The sequence below is a fragment of the Lathamus discolor genome, chromosome 5, assembly GCF_037157495.1.
Source record: "Lathamus discolor isolate bLatDis1 chromosome 5, bLatDis1.hap1, whole genome shotgun sequence".
Taxonomy (NCBI): domain Eukaryota; kingdom Metazoa; phylum Chordata; class Aves; order Psittaciformes; family Psittacidae; genus Lathamus; species Lathamus discolor.
The window spans coordinates 46,319,137-46,341,190 of record NC_088888.1 but is presented as its reverse complement, the minus strand read 5'-3'; the positions used below and the strand labels follow the sequence as shown (position 1 = coordinate 46,341,190).

The 22,054-nt window shown below is 36.6% G+C and overlaps 1 protein-coding gene across 4 annotated transcripts in view; it reads right to left on the bottom strand.

Moving 5' to 3' along the window:
- Window positions 1-22,054, bottom strand: part of ZDHHC14 (zinc finger DHHC-type palmitoyltransferase 14) — a 102,541-nt gene that overhangs the window by 28,203 nt on the left and 52,284 nt on the right. For 2 of the 4 annotated variants that reach the window (XM_065680619.1, XM_065680622.1), the window contains exons 2-3: window positions 16,370-16,542; window positions 6,079-6,237 (exon numbers count right to left, since the gene is read on the bottom strand). In XM_065680619.1, coding sequence (XP_065536691.1) covers window positions 6,079-6,237; window positions 16,370-16,542 — 332 coding nt within the window. The remainder of the gene's footprint in view (window positions 1-6,078; window positions 6,238-16,369; window positions 16,543-22,054) is intronic. The other 2 variants (XM_065680620.1, XM_065680623.1) reach the window with 1 other exon arrangement.

Sequence of the window (22,054 nt, the reverse complement as noted above, 5' to 3'; positions counted from 1 at the left end):
AGCCATCACTCCTTAGAAAATTATTTATTTAATCATATTTAAAAAAAACACTGATGGGACTTGCCATCCATTGCCAACAGCAGTCAAATACATGGACCAATTTAACTTAGACATTCACCTGTGTGACAGTCATTCCCCTGAAAATGCCTTTGCTGTTACTTTTGTGGAATGAAACTGGAGTAGAAACTTATATGAAAAAGAGGCTGAGTAACAAAAGACTGATTGCAAGTTACATTTATATGCATGCTGATGTTATTTTAGAACATCTGCTATAGACAATGCACAATGGATCTTTTAAATCGCCAAACTTCAGTACTTGTGTACTCTGATCCCAAATCAAAAACACCCGAAGAAAATCAAATTGTACAGAAAGAGCCTTCTAGCCTCAAATTTACTTTCGGGAAATACTCACCAAAGGTTTACTCCAGATTACATTCTGGTCACTACACTAATCTATAAGGTGACGTAAACTGAAAAAGAGATGTAACATTGGGAAAGATGGGCCTATATTAATGAAATGAATTAATAACGTGTATGGATATCTACAACAAAAGGTCAATCAGAAACACAAACACAAGGGCTACTCAACAAATATTTCACTCTTAAAATCATTTAAATACTGTCCCAGACAGCTAAGATATTTCGGTGGGGTTTATTTAAGCAAATCAGTTGCAATGTCAGCTTTTCCCATGCTCATCAGCTCAAATAGTAGCAGGCTAATGTTAATCAACAAAAGAAAATAAACACGCTTCATTTTTGAAATAAAAATAGCAATTGATTTATTAGGAGAAGATCTATCCATTGCCCTAGGATAGATCACAGTAATTGAACTATATTGTCACATAGCCCACTTCACTGCTATCTCCAATAATAAATGTTGACTAATTAACAACAAATCCCTTTGCAAGCACATTAATGGTGACATTTTCAAAGGCAGCAGCAGCAGTTTAGAACGACTTTGAAAGGTACAAAGAGTGCACAGCAAAGGACCTCACTGCTTAGCAATCTCTAATTAAATACCTATTCTTGTCAATACTTTCACACATTGGGAACCAAACAAGTGCCAGACACACAGCCAACCATGGAGGAAGAGAGTTAAAAATCCCAACTTGTCACTAGAGAACACATAGTATCCCTACCAGGTATCAGCATCCACAAAGTTTATGGACTTGTTCCTCTCTTTTCTACATGAAAGCACAGGGTTTTATTCACACTTCTGTTTCTGCCTTTGAATTCCTAACCATCTTTCAAATTGGTATTGCACCAGATGTAAGTATTTTTTGTCTTAGGTTCCTAATTTTTCTTGGTAACTACTGTCTGACATCTGCGGCTTACAACATCATTTACGTAGTTGGGCATTATGATCGTCTCTGCTTTTTTTTTTTACATGCAGACCAGTATATAAAAGCTGCAGTTTCTCAATGAAGTAACCTATTATACTACTGTATTTTTTAAAGAGACTGTCTACCATATTTACCACTGCTTTGGCTTAGACTTAAAAACTCTTTGACAAACATGGCATGCTCCCTGAATTTCTAACGCACATCTAGTCTACAGATGGCACAATCATAAACAAATATCACTTCTGTAAGTGCTGCTGCATACTCCATTCAGCAGCTTCTTGGGTGCCCAAAAAGGTAGCACAAATAGAAAGAGCCAAAGTCATTTCTCACATGTAAAAACTTGGAAAAAAGTATACAAAAGAAGAAGAAAAAAAGGACATAGCAACCAACTTTGTGGTTTTAACTCTTCAGCCAAAGAGTCACTTCTGCACATCCTGAACCAACATTCAACAGGTTCAAAACTCAGGCCCCAAAATGAAGTGAAAACTGTACTCTCCTCATTGCAGGAAATGTAAGGAAAGAAGTAGGCAAACGTCATGAAAAGGAACTGAAAGCAAGAGGGGAGATAATAAGGTAACGAAAGCAGAGTGCTAGCCTATTGTATTTTCAAAACAATAAATTGATGTAGTCCAGTCAATACCAAAACCAAAAGACAATACCTACAGTTGCCTGGTAGAAGTGCTTTACAGAAGCAACGATTTAACCAGAAAAAAGGTGTCTATTGACTTCTAATACAGACTATTTTCTGTCAAAATTTCTGCCAAAAACTTGCCACTTGGTCTCATGTTTGGGACCTACAGAAAAGCAACCAGACTTACAAGTGAAAGGAAACCTATCTCCTACAGAAACCAAAAACATTGATATAAAATACCAGTATGGTATGTGTGCCTCAGCACTACTGGCATTATGGTTCCCCATCTAAAGAAGTTTGTATTAGGTACAAAGAAGGCCAACCAGGATCTATCAAGGGCTATTAAAAGGGATGTCTCCTCAGGGCTCAAGAAGGCATATAGTGTAAATAAGAATATTCAGTAGAAAGCATCCTTTAGTGCTTGCCCTCTTCTCCCATTCTTCACCAGGGATCCCCTCTGGCCATGGTGGGAAATGGGCTACTACACAAACTGAAACTTTGGTCTAACTTAGTATGCCATTCTCATGTTCATTGGTGATCCAGAAAAATCAAGCTAAACGTTTAAAGGTTGTGACATCCAACTTCAAGAATCTGAGCTCTGAATCCTCTGGAAAAAAAGTCATGTGTTGAAAGAAATATAGTGGAACTGGAGAAAAGAAGTTACTTTCATCCATCAGTCACACGCAAATTTATGACACACAGATTTTGAAAGAAATAAAAAGGCCATATTCTTTTAGATCATTATAAATGGATCTCTTCTTGAATCATACTGGACTTTTGCCTTAGTCTGTATCAGTTACTTCACTTGATAAGCAAAACCGTGGCATGCAAATACCAGGAATGCTTTAGACAGATTACTGGACTAAGCTAATTTACTTCTTGTTAATTATTATTCACTTTTTCTCATTAGTCATTTGGTACTATATTTAAACAGATTGCTTGGAAATAGTCAGATGCTTCTATTATAGAAATTAAACTAAAAAAGACAAAAGTTACTTATTAAAATCAAACAAAAAAAAAATACAGCATTAGTGTTGAAATGACCATAAATAGATGAATAAATGAATTTAAAAGTAATTTGGTCATTTCAGAACCAAAGTCAACCAATGGCTTCTTACTAGCATCACACAGTTCAATCAAAACCTCTTTTTAAAACCCCGCAATAACTAGCCTGAGCTCACAATTTGTCTGCTGTTGTTATTCTTTTCTTTATCTCTTGTGTTTATGTGTACATTATTTGAAATTCAATTATAATTTTTAAGTAACATAATGGTACACAGAAGAACTCTGAAGGGCTAATTTCCAACTGCCAATCACTAAGGCAGTTAAAAGAAAGCATGTCAGGAATACACTCAAAGTATCTGTCTCAGGGAACACTTACTTGATCAAATATGCAACAAATGCAAAAAAATGCAACAAATGCAAAAAAATGCAACAAACTACATTTGTATAAAAATCTAGATTTTTCTGGATACTATTATGAACATATCGTAAAGCTAAAGGAGTTTGAAGTATTATTATGGGTAGAACTCAGTTTGGTGTGGTTTGTTTGCTTTTTAAACAGAAAGCTATTTCTTCATGTTTTTATCTAAATATACATGTCATTTATTAAAAAATAATGAGGAAATGAAAATTAGAAACAAGGTAAGTAACAGATATGCTTACTGGACAACTAGAATGTTAGGATCAATTCACGAGGGAAAATACCAACAATGAATAATTTTTGTACTCACATACTTAAAATGTTGCTAAGGATTCCTTACAGAATGAAAAGCATCAATAGAAAATATGAAACAAAAGAACCTCTCTTTAACACTGCATCCATTTGCTCAGTACCATAAAACACCTTTAGGAAAAAATAGCATACTGTTTTTTCTAAGTAGTGAGTGCTGGTTTGAAAAAAGATTCCATTCCTGTATCACACAGTCTCTGTAGTTAATTTACAACTGCAGCAAAAAGCTTCCAAAACTATCTGGTAGAAAGGAATGCACAGTCATATTGGTAGTGAGTTGCAATATTAAGTTACTTATGTATCTGTATGTGTGTGAAGTAGGAATATTTTTGCATTGGTTTAGTTACACCAGTAAGGAACTAGCAAATGACAGTGGCAGAAGAACAGTCATTGCTATTACAAGACTTATTCTCAAACTAAAATTAAACAAAAGCATCATCATATAGACAATCCTAACTTAAGAGTGGTGGTGAACTATGTAACACGTTCTGATTAAGTGTATGCTCTGTTAGTTCTCCACAAGTATGTGAGCAAAATTATTTTCTTGACATCTATTTTTCACAGAAAATTAGCTGCAGGTACTCGTAGCTTTCACTTCTTTCCTTCAAAAGACCTGAATAGTTACATGACAAATACCTGTACTCAATCAGGAAACAGAAATACTACCCAATGCACCCTGACTATAATTCCCATTGCAGAATGAGGTGAGGAGAAAAACCACAGCAAATTCATTCCAATAAATGAATGGATTTTTTTTTAACACAAACAACTTCAAATTAAAAAATGTGCAAGAGGATATTACAATGATCACAGCTATTTTTTGAGCAGAAAAGACTAATATTGGATACAATTATCACTCTTATGAGTCATTTGCTCAGACTTTTTTGATCTACATTCATAATAATTCACATCTGTTGCTTCAGGCACAGACATAAGCAGAAAGCAAGGACTGAGTTGTTTCCCTGCCATCACTAATTTTGTTTCATAGAGTATGTTTTCCAAATTTAGTATGACAAGGACACCATCAGATTACAGAATAACCTGTAACAAAATCCTTCACACCAATTTATTAAAAAACCTGAAACATTATCTTAAAATAAGCTTCAGGACGTGTGTGTGGGAGTTGCTCTTATTTATGCACTCTTGGTAAAGAGAAGAGCCTTCAACTTTTACTTACTGCACTGGTCAACAACGTCATTTTCATATTATCAGGTTTGCTGTGCAATACAACAATTTTATGTCCAGGCTACATATCTGATAAAATATTTTTCTGAAAATGCGTCAACTGCAATTCATAAACATCCCTATTTGCCAAGCTCAACAGCTTTTACAACACTTACTCAATTTTAACACATCAGAAAAATTTATTTACTGAAGGAAACATCTACAGATACCAATCAACTGCATAAGGCCAAAAGGCTAAACTTCTCACTCTGATCTAAGTGTACTCCCCTAAATGAATATCATCTAAACATGAAACTGTAATTCTTCCAATGGCTGCTTTATAAAAATAACACTCCTGAATGCTGCAATTACATTTCTCAGCTGGAGACATCTTTCTACATTATTTTCTTGAATGCATAAGATCCAGGCTCAACAGTGTGCTAATCAGCTGCACTGAACTCTAAATGTGATCTAATTAACTAGAAACTACTCAGATTTGATTGGTGGGGGTTTTTTTGTTTGCTTTTAAATCCAAGCATATCTTAATCACCTTGTCTGCCCTCCAATGAAGAGAGTAATGAAAAAAGACAAGATGTTCAGAGGAAAAAAATTCAACCTATCATTACAAAATATCCTTAGGTCTTGACAACATCTACTTACTCTCAAAATAGTATGTTTGCCCAGCTATTTCTTATGGATTCTGACTTTCAGATTTCTAGTCTTAAAACTGTTCACAGGTAAGAATCACCTACCATGTGTATTCTGGTCACAGTGCAAGCTCTAACCATTTGACCTGTGCCCTATGGGGCCTATAATGAAGTGAAGAAAACATTTCCTTGCCCTCAGTGTAGTTTGGTGAAGGAAACTAGAGACTCCCATAAAGCTTTGTTCTCTGCACTGGAAAGTTCACTGCACGTACTATGCCACTCTGTTTGAACTGGATGTGTTCTTTGTCTGGCAGAGCAGGTTAGGAAAGATGTGTGCACCACAAGATATTCTTCCTTAGATTAGCAACAACCATCTGTTAGGTCAAATCTCCCAACTCCTCTAAAATTCTTTACATTTAACAGAGCTTATAGGAAAGAAAGATGAACACAGCAAGTGATCTCTTGAGTAATCTTGTCACTAACTCTTTCTCATATCAAAAGTATTCATAACAATATATAAGCTACTAAATTGAACATACGCCATATCTTTTTTTTACTCACCTACGCAGTTATCACAAAGGCTGCAATGTGAGGCACGAGGTGGGCGGAAAATCTTGCAAGTAAAACAGTATTTTAATTTCACTGTCTGTCCATTGATGATCACTTCTTTTGTTCTGGGAGGGGGGCGATATCCTCCTGAACTGGAGCCATTTGCAATATCTAAACATGGAAATAGAACACATTGCATTTTTCACATGAGCTTTGGTGTATGCACAGAACTGTCTTTGATGGCTACCTATAGTAAGTTTTAAATTGATATCAACACACTTAAAATAAACAACCTTTTTTCCCCATTCGTATTCTCCTAAAATAACATGTAGCAAAAAGGCAGTTAATTACAAATAGCATTTGTAGCCAATCAAGGTGAATTGAAGAAATCACCCAACCCAATTCTCAAATGCTGACATCAACCTTGATCACAAAACTCTTATACTTTCACACCCTCAATAATTCATGGAGAATACATTAAAAACTATGACTACTGTAGCAGGATGGTAAAACTTGGACAAATTATCTTTAGGATTTTAATTAATACTTTTTAGAATTCCTATAATAACAAAACCACTCTCTAGAAGTGATGCAGAAATTCTACAACCTAATATAGAATCTGCACATTTACTTAAGCAACAGCAGATCTGTCGTTAGACCTTGGCATTTGGTAGAAACAAGATCAGTCATGACTTTGAGGTCTCTTAAATGCTGTGATAAAATGGAGCACATCCAGAATAGTATTTCACAGCTCCTGCTGTTTCTAAGTTTGAATATCTAACTCCCAGTGTTACTTTTACACATCTTGAAGTTTCTTGCATAAAAATAGTTTCCAACTACCTCATTTGGTGCAAGTGGTGGGATTTTGAGTTTTGTTTGCTTGCTTACTTTTGCTTTACTTTAGAATATCAGCACTCATTTTATCCAGCAACTAAAGGACTGGTTAGGCTGAATCACTGAAGTTCGATTTTGTCCTTTAAATGTGTGCAAGCTGAGCTATACTCTGAAAGCTGAACATGTAAAAGTGGTACCTTTTTGCCAGTTTGTTGTGTAATCACAATCAAATCAAACCACAGAAGTGAAAAAAAACCCCAACGAACCCTGAATCATTACTCTTGGAAGGCTGAACAGCAAGAACAATGGGTAAGTAAAATAAATTACTTTCCAGTATATGAATGAAACTACATTTCGAAGTCACAGTCACCTGCACAACTGTGTACCAAGTTGTCCCCCTCACTTTCATGTTGGACAAATGTGGAGCTGTAATGACAGGTTACTAAAAGATCCATGACTTGCATCTGAGCTCAAATTTTGGAAGTATCACTCACAATTTCTGACAGGTCTGCAGACATGTTTAAACAGCCTACAAACTACACATTTTCCAATGGGGCAACTGAAAAGCCTCTTACCTCATAGGGTATTCAAATCAGCAGTAACATAGCTGTGCTAGCAAAGGTGTCATAAAACAATTTGCTAGATTTGGCAGCAAATTGAGCTTAAGAAATTCCCATTTGCAACATGCTCACCACTTCATAAATATGCATCAATAAAAGTATTTGTGGGACACCACTGTATACATGACCACTGAAACAATTGGATTTCAGAAAATTCCTGAGAAGAGAGTGGGAAGGAGGGGAGCAATAGCTGAGAATGGTAGAATCAGGGTTTGAAGATCCTGAACGTCTCTTACGAGAACAAAATAGTGAATACTGAAGAAACAGCAGCTTACAAATAGCCTACTAGACCCTGATGACCTACAGGCATTTGCTTGTGTTGTATTTAAACTACCTCCTGCAATGTTCCCGCTATGCTGAAAAGGGTCCTATGGTCTGCATGTGGGAGTAGAGATTACTGTATGGTTCCCGTAACAACCCAAATTACTGATTTTAACCTTAAGGCCAATACTACTTGACAGTACTTTCGACTAAGTAAGTATTGCATTACAAGCTACTAGTGTATTAACATGCTGAAGCACAACTAGACAATAAAATTGTTTCATGTGCAACATGGGCATTATCTTGAGTTTCCTTTTTAGTTGTTTTTTATAGTTATGTTATTTAAAAAAACCTAATTGATTTAACGACTGTGATTTTAAAGCACTCCAGCAGGTACAAGAATTTGATGAGGTCAACAGAAATAATTTCTTCAGGTTATAGTAAAAACCGTATTTTTTTATTTACTTGCATAACAGTTTATTTGTCCTCATGACACATCAGTTTGAGCTGGGTAACTTTTGATTTTTGAATTCTAATTCAGCACTAAGCGGAAAAGATGTTCTCTGAAGAGCACAGGACAACTGTGCTTACACTATTTAAAGCTTTACAGAGACATGTATGATTCCTAAATCCAGAAAACAGGGAAGAATCTCTCATCATCCAGAGATTACATTTAGAAAAGCCTCCCTGTTCGCAGTGAAAACTTATTTTCTGTAAAACAAATTATCATAGGCTGCATGAAATGCTGAAATAAATAACTTGTACTAGTACCAATCTACAAAAGACAACGCGTTTTAGGGAAGAAAATCACCATAGTAAGTTTTTGTTACTAAAAATCCTCTATGGCTGATATTAGTCACTACCACTGAAAAAGATAAATATATTTCAATACACTGTACTTGGGTGATAACATCCCCAGTAGGCTTGTAATATTCTTAGCCCTTCTATAAATTCATGGGCCTTACAAAACACACTGTTATGCCCATTTCTGACAACAGCCTGGTCAAAATAGACTTAAATTGCAAACAGAAATGTAGGTCATTAGCACCAATTAGGTATTTATCAAAAACAGCATTTAGCACGTGAACATATAATGTTCATTAATAAACAAATGATGACCAATTGACACTCACACTCACATTAGGTGCATAATTGTAAAAAATGCACACAAAGCCTGAATTTTCTATACTTGTAGCTTTCTATACTACTACAATCACTGAATCATTTAAATTCCTAAAATAACAGTGATATTTCACATATTCTTTTACAAAATCTTATTATTCCTGAATATGATCATTGAAACAAAACTACTTAAACCAGTCAAGGTGAATTGTTTAGAAGAAAAAAGCTCTTTTTCCCAGTGAATCATTTATGCATCCAAAATGTACAATAACTAAAACCAGTATTTTCCCACTTTTTAAGTCCTTCAAAAAGTGCATTGTATTTATTTTATTTTAAAATAAGCTCTGGCAAATTCTCAAAGGCAACTTCCCTCTTCTCTGGCACAAAATGGAGACTACTGGCCAGCCCATTATACTTACAACATTGGTTTTCTAAGAGGATTTCCTTCCGAACCTTTGCAGGGAAGTTCAAGTTCACACGGAGACAGCAAATCCTAGCTCTCTGAGGAAAATAAATCTCAAAACCCGAGGATGAATGCTAATGAAAGTGAAATTAACAACAACAGCCTTACTGACTTTCCATGGAGTCACACTTTCACCCACAATCCTACATTGCATGATCAAACCTGAAATCCCAGCCTTTATGTTTATTAACAATTCTATTTTTTTTTAACAAAGCAACAGGGCAAGGTCAAATGTGCTTGGATTTACTCCGATTTATCTCACCTAAATGTGCTAAACATGTCCTGGTGTTTCAGTGATTTTTTCATACTGTAATTAGCCTTCACTTGGACTGGTCATACTTGGGTTCTAATGCAGTTAAATCTTTTAATATACGCACTCCCTTTAAGGCACATTAAGATTAACCTTTACAGAACCACCTTCCCCAAATGAACCTGCATTTAATCACTACTTTTTACACTTTTCTCTTCTAATCCATTATTGATGTAGTAATGCAAGTTACTTTACAAAAAGTTAAAAATTTCCCACCAATGGGATTGCCTTCCATCCTCTCTGCTCTGACACATTTTATAACTTCTCTAGCAGTGCTAGATGTTCATGCACTAGATGGGGCTCCAGCATTTTCATTACCCTACTACAAACCCCCCAAACACACAATCCATATTCTTGCAGGACCAAGGTACCTGAACTGCTATAAGGAAGTCACCCCAAGTACTTAATGGAGATACAGCACAGTCTAGTAACCTTCCAATGTGACAACAAACTCCACCTAGATTTCTCAAATGATTACATCGAAAATAAATGGGAGGTGCTATTTAGATGAGACTCGGAGGCTGGCATTTTGCATAGGTATCACCAGGATTCTTCCACTCAAACAAGCACCTGGGTTTTGGGAGAATTTCCTAAGATACCAATTCCTGGTTTTCAGATGCTTAAGCAAAATGATTCAACCCCTTTGGAACTCAAGATTAATTATAAACATTTTAACACTTTTATCATATTAGACAAATTTGAAGAAGGAGCTGAAACCTAGTACATGCTGTAGCCTTGAGCTTAGCATGCAACTTTTTCTGCACAAACTTTGGTAGAAAAAAGATGGGCAGGGTGTTGGTATTGTCACAGCTTAGCTATCCTCAGCAGCATCTTAAGAGCTATGGAGTTAACTTCATATTTCTTTACCGCAGAGCACAGATTAACCTGTTTATGAAAAGGTTATGAACACTCCATCACTGCAGAGAAACCAAGGATGACACGTTTCAGCAGAACTGGGTTATTGGAGACTGCTGCAGTCAAGCACTGCATGGAATCAAGAGTCAAGGAATCTGACTCTACCTCCTACCACCTCCACAAGAAAGAGATGGCACCTGCCCAACCCAGAGAAAGGAAAAGCTTTGAGTAAATCCACCACAGGAACACAAGGTGAGTAAATAGCAGAGTAGGAGGAAGGATCAGAAAAAGAGGAAGGAGTGACAGCTAATAACCAGATACAACCAAGTAGGATCTAGCTAAGAGCCATGGAGGCAGGGCTGAACAGAAGCACAGGAAAGACAGGGCAGAACGCAGGATGTATATACCTAGCATGCCGTGCAAATAAGAGTCAGAAAAGAGCCCAGAATGGACTCTAAACACCAGAAAGCACAGGATTCTCCAGAAATAAGAACCAAAACCCAAACAACTTTCCAGAACAAACTGTAGTAACTTCTTGTGTCAGGGCCACAATAACCAGAAGTACATTCTTACAGTGCTGCCTTCTGCTTTGCCTGTCTAGGTTATTACCCAAAGAACAACTTCACTGCTCCTTTTGATTATTTGTGTGTGTGTGTGTGTGTGTGTGTGCACACATGTGCGTCTTTATAACCTCTGGATTATGAAAATAACGTATCTAACCCACTTTCTATGCCAATTAGCAAGTGTTCAAAATACCTCATCCTTCAAATGGAGCCAAGAACACAGACAGTTAATTTATAGCCTACTTATACATCCGCCATTCTATAAGAATAGAGAATTAAACTGTATGTCTTAAACTCTAAAGAGACTATTACACCACATGCATTTCAAAAACATAGATACAATTAAATACCACATATATGAATATTGGATTTAAAAACTGAGGAATTTATTTGCTGTGGTTAAATTGGGGAAAATCCTTTACTAAAGGTGTATTTAAAATATGATTTACAGAACACTCAAGATTTCACCAAGTAGTTGGATACAGTGGTGAAAAAACTGTCATAGCAAGAGAACTAAAATGTAATAACTACTCTTCAAAAGCTCACTTGCAATATCATTTAGTAGACCATCATCACTATCACCTTTACACATAATTACTGAAAAGGTAAATTCCCATTAGAAAGACCATCTGTTTTACATAAAAAGAATAAGTTATCCTAGTTTTTGTTCTGAAAAATTTTCTCCCAACTGCACTGCCTTTATTACTGGTAGATAATCAGCAAGTAAATTTCAGTAGCAGCTTCAGTAATGGATTTTAATTTCATTTTCTGCCTAAGAGACTCAATAAATTCAAAGAAATGAACACAGAATTTGAAAAGTACTTACAGAGATGATAGAGAACATACGACAGTACCTAGATGGATACTACTAATCTGTTCACCATCTTAACCTCCTCTCTGTCCCTTTTCAAACATAGGTGTGAAAGCCTCCCAGTGTTTAGGAAGATTTTATTTAATTAATTTTCAAACAGTTCAAGGAATTAGAACTATGATTTTCCTGTGGCTGATCTATCAGCAACCAGTGGTACAATTCAAAACACCATACCTACCCTTCTGTCTAAACTGATGACCCTTTTTTTCACTCAGCAAACTTCTTAGTAAGGGAAGCAACAAGTATATCCTTTACTTTAACCAGAGCTAAGATAACTTCCCTCAAATACATTTTTCTTCATACACAGTTATGCTTCAGATTTTGTTTGCAATTATCCCACGTTATAGTAGGAATATTATTCTCTCAATCATTCATACTTATCTCATTACAGAGAAAAAGAAACAAAACAGATTACCAGCAGTAAAAAGCCTGAAGATTTTTCTGTAAATCCTACTTCTAACCAACTTCAAAATCCTATCCTTAGCCAAAAATGGGTTTAAAGGAATCTTTTAATATAATAAGTGAAAGAAAGATGGCTGGTCAAGAGGACTGGACACAAATGTCTTCAGTTCTCCTAGTTCTGGTTTAAATACGCTTCATGAGTGTGATTTCTACACAGTGACCTCCTATGGTGGTCCAGCCTTTTCCTAATGAGAACTTCTGATTAGGTACAGCAGTGACACACACAGTGCTGTTTTCCAGAGAAGGCAGAAGACCAACTAACACAAATGGGTTGCTTCTATGCATATAAGTAAGATGGTTTGTGTGTTGTTCCGTAGAAGTAAGTGATTATTTAAAAACAAGCTTGGTACTCATTAAACAATTGTTAAGCTTTCATTTTTAAACTGCTTTAAAATGCTAAATTTGCAAAAAATTAAATTTAACTAAAACGTACAACACTATTTTCCTAATTTAAACTTTCTAAAGTATCACTTATGTTTTATCTAGAAAGCACTGCTTCCTTTATTAAGTGTTTCAAATAACTCATACCACATATGATAAAGACCTACTTTTACACTTTGGAAACAGATTACATTCTGTTTTTTATCATTAGGACAGCAGAGACCAGGTTAATGACTGGCAAATTAAGACTACTTGTCTTCAACAAGTTGTTGCTTGTTGCTTCACAACAAGAGGAGAAAAAAATAAGTGTGCTGGGACTGCTCGAGTGAAATAGCTAGGAGAGGTCATGATGTCAGGCTTATGAAATGTAAAGGTTTAACAGCAATCTAAGTTCTTCAAGTAAGGCTTACGAAAGGTTACTCAATTAAAATGATAGTCTTATGATTTCAAATCTCTAACAAGTATATTTACCTTCCAATCACAAGACATTTTACTGGGATCTCCAGTACTGAAACAGGCAAAAAATATCCACTGCTCCCTAAATCTTGCATTAATAAAATTGAAAAATACCTCAATTTAAAAAAGCAGAATACTGGCGAGCTGCCACAGTAACTACAAAAGCAATAAAACAGCTAAATGGGAATCTCTATTTTGAAATCGCTCTCCCTGGAAAACTCTTACATTGTAAACAATTATTTATCTACAAACTGGAACACAACTTTATGATATAAAGGAGCATCCCTTTTTGGCAACACTAAGGAAGATACCTGTCTGAATTCCATCCTCCTCCCACACATCATTCTTACAGAAAGAACAGCTTTTTAGAAAAGAGATGGGGGCAAAAAAGAGAAACGAAGGGAAATTGTAACTTTTCCTACACTTCCTCAAATAATTGTGAGATGTGTTTTTCCCCCACTCTCCATCCTTTCCTTCCCAGCTATAAGAAAAATACACCATTACCCATTATAGCAACTTACACACATCTATGCAGCACGTTACATAGTCAGTATTTGATTCCGAAAAGAGTTTGCAGTGACAGCACTGGTAAAAGCTAAAACGAGCTCTAAAATCAGTCATCTTAAGAAACCTGCTGGCTTTCCCAACAACACAAATTTGAACTTTGGCATTTGTTTTTCACAGATCTGGATTCTGTGAATATTAGGAATTCTTCTATTGCACAAGCAAAGACTGAAATTATTGTGTTCAAAGAGAATTTCTGTTCCTCGGTAAAAAAACATTCCATATCCATTTTTAATGGGTTTATTTAGACTGCAGTGAGAATATGGCTTCACAACACTCCTCCATTTCATATTAAATTTCTTTATGGCATGTAAGGGCAGGCCGACTGAAGATTACCTTTTTAAATAATCCAGAGTGCCGTATCCAAAAGTAAGCAAACAGAAGAAATATGTATGAATTGAAATGCATCCATCTGGGATGGAGCTATCTGGGTCATCTAGGATCTAATAGCTTTCTTCCCTGTATACTATGTTCGGTATGGTCCTTGCCCAAAGCTAAGCCCTGACTGACTAAATGTAACCTTCCTGTGATGGCAATGACAGCTGGCTCCCAGCTATACACAATTAATCCAAACAATGTAAAAGAGCAATGTAGGTCTTCTTCCTGAAATGTGAATGTCAGCAGAATACACTGTTTTTGGAATGCTATACCAGGTCTATAAAATTTCATTCCCACAAAATTTGAGGACCCTGTTCCATGGTCATACATTTCTAAGAGCCTCAAAACCTTCAGACAAAGCACATACAGTGCAAACATAACTAGCTGCTAAATGTAGCATGCTGCAAATGCATTGATTCCACTTCAGAACTCAAACCCAAACACTTTAAAAGACACAAAATGATGCTTATTACAGACACCTTTTCAGCAGAACACATAACATAGTAAAACAGCTGCGGTCACGAACTTCTAAACCTGGTGAAAAAAAATTATCTCGCTGTAGTGACGATCAATGAACTCATCACTGTATTCTGAAATCCTGCTGCTTTTTTGAGCAGTATCAAAGATAACATGTGCTTCCAGAAAATAAAACCGCTTCCAACACGAGTTTTCTGAAACTGAGTCCTTCTGACAAGACTTTTAATCACAATGAAACCATTAGATTCAACCAACTGGTAGTACATATGCATTTAAAACCAAACTTTTTACCTTTCCTCTGCTAAATGCTTATTAAGGCCTAAAAGAGTGAATACAAATAACTACTTTTTTTGCTCTACCTTATCAATATTTCTTTGTCCAACAGATCTCTTAAATGGAAGATATAGCTGCATGATGTCCTTTCAGTCTCTTGACAGCTATGTAGGAAGAGGTCATACTGCTGTTAACATTTTGCTATTTTGACACGAATTCTTGTATCATTCCCACTTCCTTGGGCATGGTTCACAGTGTGATTTTGGTGTGTACAAACTACATTTGCTTTCTGAGGAAACTAAACTAGAACTTCTGTTCATGTGTACACCATACTATGGTGTTAGTCTAAATCAATGACTTTGCCCCTCAGACATTTTCACTAGCGCTCTGTGGAGGACACAGAATCTAGAGAACCAGAAAAAACCTAGTCTGAAGTTAACTGCTCAAATTCACACTCTATAAATGCAGAAGCACCTACAACAACAGCTTTTGCTCATGCTGCATTAAATTATTTGTCACAGTAAACAAGACCTAGGACTGTACTACAGTAGTATTAAACATCAAGGACACTGCAGGTATTTCTCCTGTGACTGCATAAACCTGTTATCTGTCTTTTCAATTATATGAGTGTTCCTCTGAAATTGCTTCAGAAATGGGATTTCTATTGACTCTCATATTAAAGCAGATGTAGCCTTTAGTAAGCTTTAGTAGCTTACATAAAAATAAGCAAAAACCTCCACTGTTTTTGAAGCAGTTCTGCAAACTCATCCGGTGTTTCTCATCCAGGTAGCACACTTTAGCTATTCAGCATGTCTGTAGCTGTAGAAATTCCACAATCAGAATTTAGTTAACAAGTCTCTTGATAAGTGGGGCTGATTAAAATCTAGTTCACTCTACTTTCATTGTGCTGGCTTTACTCAAATAAAAATAGTAACATTTTATTACTTTTACTGAAGAAAAATCTTCCCAAGACTGCATCAACTTACAAGACTGTATATTAACACAGAGACTTATCTGACTCTTTCACGACACGAATAACAACATAATTAAATGCAGATAAACTCTGAGGGTACATTACATTAAAAGAGGCACAACTGTAAAACTTTCGCAATATCAGCTTTCTTGCCAAAAACACTTTAGGAAGTATTCTCTTGTGCACTACAGAGACTTCTATCAGACTTGCTGAAAAGTATTTACAGTAATAACTGATTCTCCAAGGCCAGGATTTTGTTTACTATCTTTGTTGGTGAAGAACTGATCAACCATCTTTCCACAGGAATCACTGCAATGTCATCAGACATTACAATTCCAGAACAATGGGCAAGATGGGAGTAACTCCTCCCATGAGCAGAGCAGAACACTGCCTTCACACAGTACATGCACCCTCGGGAGGAAAGCGAAGAGACAACAGACCTTCAGTGTTACCTATTTGTCTCTCTAGATCTGCTGCTTCATCTGGTGTTGCACGTGGGAGGACACCAGGATCACTGAAACTAGTGCGCAGCAGGGTCCCCATCACGAAAAAGAAAAGAATCCCACCAATTGCAGGTATAGCAGGTGTAATCTTCTCTGACAAATATGGGCAACTGGAAAAAGAAAAAAGATTAAACATAATCAATAACACAGTGCAACTTGCTCTCCGATTACCATTATAAATGCATGTGAGGAATTCACTTTCTTCTACTGATACACGACTTGTCTCAAAATGTTTAGTAAAGCTGAAATTTCTATTTAGGTATTTACGACACTTCAGAAATTTCTTATAATCTGTTTACTATAATAAAGGTCCAAATAGCATAACAATGATCTCAATAAATACAATATTCATAAGAAAATATTTATTACAGCATATTATAGCTCATATATTTGCTAATCTACTGCCCAATTACATAAAGTAAACTGGGGTGAGGGGAAAAGCAAAATAACCTGAAGATACTCAGCAATAAAAAGCAATGTAATTAAGTCTATAAAATGAATTTATCATCCATCACAAAGATGGCTCAAGAACTTGCAGCTGTGACACATTCCTTTAATAGCCTTGGTATACATCAATATTGTAACACCACCGCTAATTCTTTCTTAATCAGATTTTGGTAACTTGGTATGCTTGTTAACTAATTTACAAAGATGACCGCAAAAGACAATGCAGCACATCTGGAAACAAACAATCCAGAGGGGTCTAGGGCAACATGAACAGCCCTTTCCCAGCACAAAAGGCTCTGTGGTTATCAGGTTTACAATATACATGCAGGGCTTAAGACTGGATCACAGTTTTAGCAAATCTTCCATGTAATAAAATCAAAATGGACAGAAGCACCGGAATCTAAACAACACACAAAAAAAAATATGTATCTCTTTATAGCTGTGCAAAAAGAAGGCATATGGACACTTGGACATTACACAGTATATCACTCTTGTCAATCTGAGTCACACAATAAGCGCTGCAGGATCATCTTAGAAAATACACAGGCTGAAGACTATCTTTGTAGCTCTCATATTAAGTGGAGGTGGCCAAAACACAGAGATGGTTTCATCCTTTTCTGATGTGTGTCAAAAGTCCTAAAATAAGACTAAAACCAACATAAGCTGAAAACCAACAAGTTCTAGGCCTTAGGGCTTCAGCTGAAGCTTCCAGGTATCAATCAAGTTTAATTAACATCATCTTCCCCATTTCTGCTGACTGCTTTCAATGATGATTCAGATGTGCAAGCTTTTGCACTGCAAGCCAGTTAACCTCACTGGAATGTTCACTCTGAGCAAGTGATGACAATGTCAGCTTCATCATCCATCACTTCTGCTGACAGGATGGGGAGAGAATGGAAACACTTTTCATACCAGCTACCACGTACCGAGCTTTTATCTCGCTGCATAATTCTGTTAAATGTACTTGGCTGTTTCATTGAACACCACAGGTTTCACAGATGCAGTGAGTCCAAGCATGTTACCCAGAGCATCATACCACCGCTGAGTGGAATTCTTCTTTCACCCTACATGAATGTTGATATTACAGGTGTAACAATTTATGAAAGACTAAAAAGACAACTGGATATAAAAAATTCAACAGTGAGGGGCAAGAGAATCTGCAGTTTCATATAATCAATAAACTCTTTAAATACTAGGAAACGTACTTCAAATGCACACTTTCAGAAAATATGTTTCAAAGACCCAGATTTATGAAATCAGTGCTAACTAAAGGAAGCAGCAGCAAGACAGCTGGTAGACATAAGCCTTTCTCCCTTCCCGTCAGAAAAGTCAATGAGAATGAGCAACCAAAAAGAAGCTTTCATACCACATAAACGTCCTACTGCTCAATTTATTTCTTGCCATAAAGGATTACTGAAATCAAAACTACTATAATATGCTTAGAGAGGAGTACAAATAGGCTGCAAGAACATAGTTTTAGAAGGATTAGAGGGAACATGTACGTTAATGAACACTAAATATAGCACAGTTCTGCTATTCTTCTATTACATTATTCATTACACATACTGGAGAAATTGCAACTGTGATGAAGCCTGTGACCAAATAAGCTGTATGTGTGCGAAAGGTACCATGAGATAATCTCAGGGCAGCACAGTAGGTGCAACACGGTTTAGACAGGTGCCAACACAAGAACTGCAATGGCATCTGCCTACACAAATTCTCAGTGATACTCAGAGAATGCAAACTGAAGGGCCATCATACCACTGACACGTTTTAACTGTAATTTTACAGGGAACTGGTAGAAAGAACAAATTCCTGTGCTGATAAAACTGAGAAAACCTTGCACTGCTGTAAAGTGATGACTTCACTATAGTAAAAAAGCACGAAAATGCCTCTGCCTTGCTGAACCAAGTCCATCTGTAGAAGAAAAAAACCCACCCAAACACTCTCAAAGCTTGTACACTGTTCACCAAAGGCAAGTGTAAGGTAATCTGCTTCACTTAAAGCTGTTTTCAGCATTTAATGACCTGTATTTTAACAACTTCGACTTGCAGTCATGTAGAAAACACTGAAGATGTCATTTTTTGCAATAATAACCAGCTAACATTCCACCAATTAAGAAACTATTTCAAGCTGAGAAACCAGTCAGATCATAAGCCTAGGCAGGACTATTCAATCCAGGCTGATTTATGTACGAACAGACCATATAATACTGCACAGACCTGCAGAGGTCAATGATCTCCATCCTTTAGAAAGGCCCAATCATTTTTTCAAAATTCTATCAATTAAATTAATAATTACAAAATAATTACTAATTAATAATTACAAACTTCAACCAAACAAAACCCCCAGACACTGCACAGGACTTTGTACTTTTCATTCATGTCTGCGGGAAAAAACAAAAAAGGGAGGGAAAATAAAATCTTAGTCTCTCCTGAGTTACTAAAAAGTCCACTTGAAATGGCTTCAAATTAAAAATGTGGATTTTAGCCCAAAATTGTCAACACATCTGTAGACATACCACTGCATATTTAGATAATTTTCATACTTACAAAACAAATGTGTTTATACTGCTACATTAAGTCAATGTTGATATCATTTTAAACAACTTTAGAGTCACTCCTCTTAGAATTGTCAAATACTGTACGCAGAAAAATATTATTCCCAATATTTGCTCAAATTATCAGTTTGCATCCCTTCAGGCATCAGCTTTGCTCAGATGTTACAAGAAATATATTTTTTGGATGGCACTTTTGGTGTCTTTTTAAAGTAAATATTAGCAGGTATTTCCCAACAGCAAATTTCAGAACTTTCACACAGAGGGATGGAACCCCATGAAGAGGACAGCCCATCCACAGCAGAGAGCTCCAGAACAATCTCTGTCCTACTGCAGAGCAAGTAGTGACAAGTATCTTTAAATTAGCACTTGCTAACTATAAACGTGAAGTGACATCCTCAGTTTACATCTTAACACACAGTAATGCAAATTATCTTAACCAGTATCTGTAATGATAGCAAGTACTGACTAGGTCCATCCCAGAAAACAGTTTTTAAAAGTATTAATTGACCATAGATCCCACTAGAAATTGTTATTGTGGAAATAGCTTCTTCAGAGAACAATGTTTGGATTTGCACACAGCAATAAGTAACACAACCTGAAGTTTTGAATTAATATAGGGGTTTTATACAAATCAGCCCTGCTTTTTGCTTGGCTTCTCAGCTGTGTTTTTCAAGCACCATGTGAAAGTCTCCATGAGCGTAGGAGGGAAATAAGTTCTAGTCTGTCACAGCTAGATAAAAATAACAACACACTGGCATTTAAGAGATAATTATCAAGTATCTACCCTAGGAATGAAGGATGCAGGAGAACAACAAAAGTAATTCTTATCACCCAGCAGCCCTCTGAACTGTGCAACCATGCTCCCTGTGGCTAGTGAGATCAATAGAAAAATACACATAGTAACTCTACTGAAGAGGACACACAGAGCACACACAGTCAGAATCCTACAACTTTCAACCCCTTCATTAGAAAAGGGGAGGGAAAAAAAGAAGCCTCCTTAAGGCCTTTCCTGGAAAGATGAAGGCTTTCTCAAACAGTTCACTGATAGTTGTTGTTATTCATTGATGGGAGATACAATAAATGACAAACCTATCCAGTGGGGATAATGGAGATTTGGAGAGTGTCTAACCTGGAGAGAGGCTAACCCTGTAGTTACAAAAAACCATTAGTAACAAACACAACCACTTACTTAAGAGTATAAAAAAAAGACAGGGTTTTATACTTGCGAGAAATTTGAGATCTCACTTAATATTTGCTAAGATGACAGGCAGAAAGCAATAAAAGTACGGATTTTATGCAAAGATGTACCAGCTATCATACTTAATTACACTAATTAAACCCAAACCAACAAAAAAACCTCCCCCCCTAACTAGCTTGGTTGCCAAGGTCGATAATAGGATACTATATGTCAAGCTTTTCATCAGCATGAAACTCTTTGCAGCAGATATTTTAAGAATGTACTCTACAAGTACATTTTCTGTATATTGTACTCTATGTAAGTATAGCTGAACCAAGTAACAAGGGAAAAAAATACTGTTCGTTTCCCTACATCATCAATTTAATTTATGTTTCTGCAAGTGTTGCCTGTTTGACATACCAGTAGCTACTGGTGCACAGCTGGTGTCCAATGCTAAGAGAGAGTGCACGCACTGCAAACCCTGGATGCTGTTCTACATGTTACAACACCCGAAGGAGACTGCGCAACTTCCTTAAACTAAATGAAAGGGTTTATTGTTTGTCCTCCCACTCTTACCTACAGCTCCTCTCAGCTTCCCCTTTCTCTCAACTACATCACTGCTTCAAGTCATTTGGCCCCAAACTTCTGCCCTTACACCAACAAAAATGTTGATCAGGTTCTTCTGTGAGCCAAATTAGTCTACTAAACTGTATGAAATGATACCACTTTGTTGACTTCTCTTTCAGCCTTTTCAACAAATTGAATATGCACTTGGAAAGGAGCAGTAATATTAGCACAAAGCAAGAGAGACAGAACCACAGACAAAACCAGAGGGAGAGGGAACATGGAACAGAGGGAGGAGACCTCCACTTGAGCGGCTGTCAGTAGGGCTTTCATTCAGACCACTGCCTTTTGTGAAACCACATTCTAACCTTGATCTCTTTAAATTTAGAGACAGCAGCAGAATACCCATACAAACAGATTAAAGACAAATCAAGACTCTGGGCTAGAAGAACAAAAATGGCTTATAATTTACTTTTCTAATGACAACTTACCGGTTTAAAGAAAGCATTTAAAACCATGCACATAGACCACAACATAGACAGTGGAAGATGCAAGGATGGGCAAAATGTGAGGGACAGCAAGAGCCTTGGAGGCTGCTGCCTGACAAAGACTGCAGGAAGATAAATGGGACAAAGAGAAGGCTCAAGAGTGAAATAAATTTCACTGTTGTAGAGTTTGGAGGGTTGCCTGTTTTTACTTGTTTTGTAACAGAATCTCAACTGGAGAACACTACATTTTACACTGCTATTCAGAAGAGCGTTAATGAAGTACAAGGAGGTATAAAAAGAATCACAGAAGCATTTGTATAGACTGCACCATGGATTCTCACATAGATGCAGGCTTCAACCTGCTACAGATTACTTCAAAGGTACCG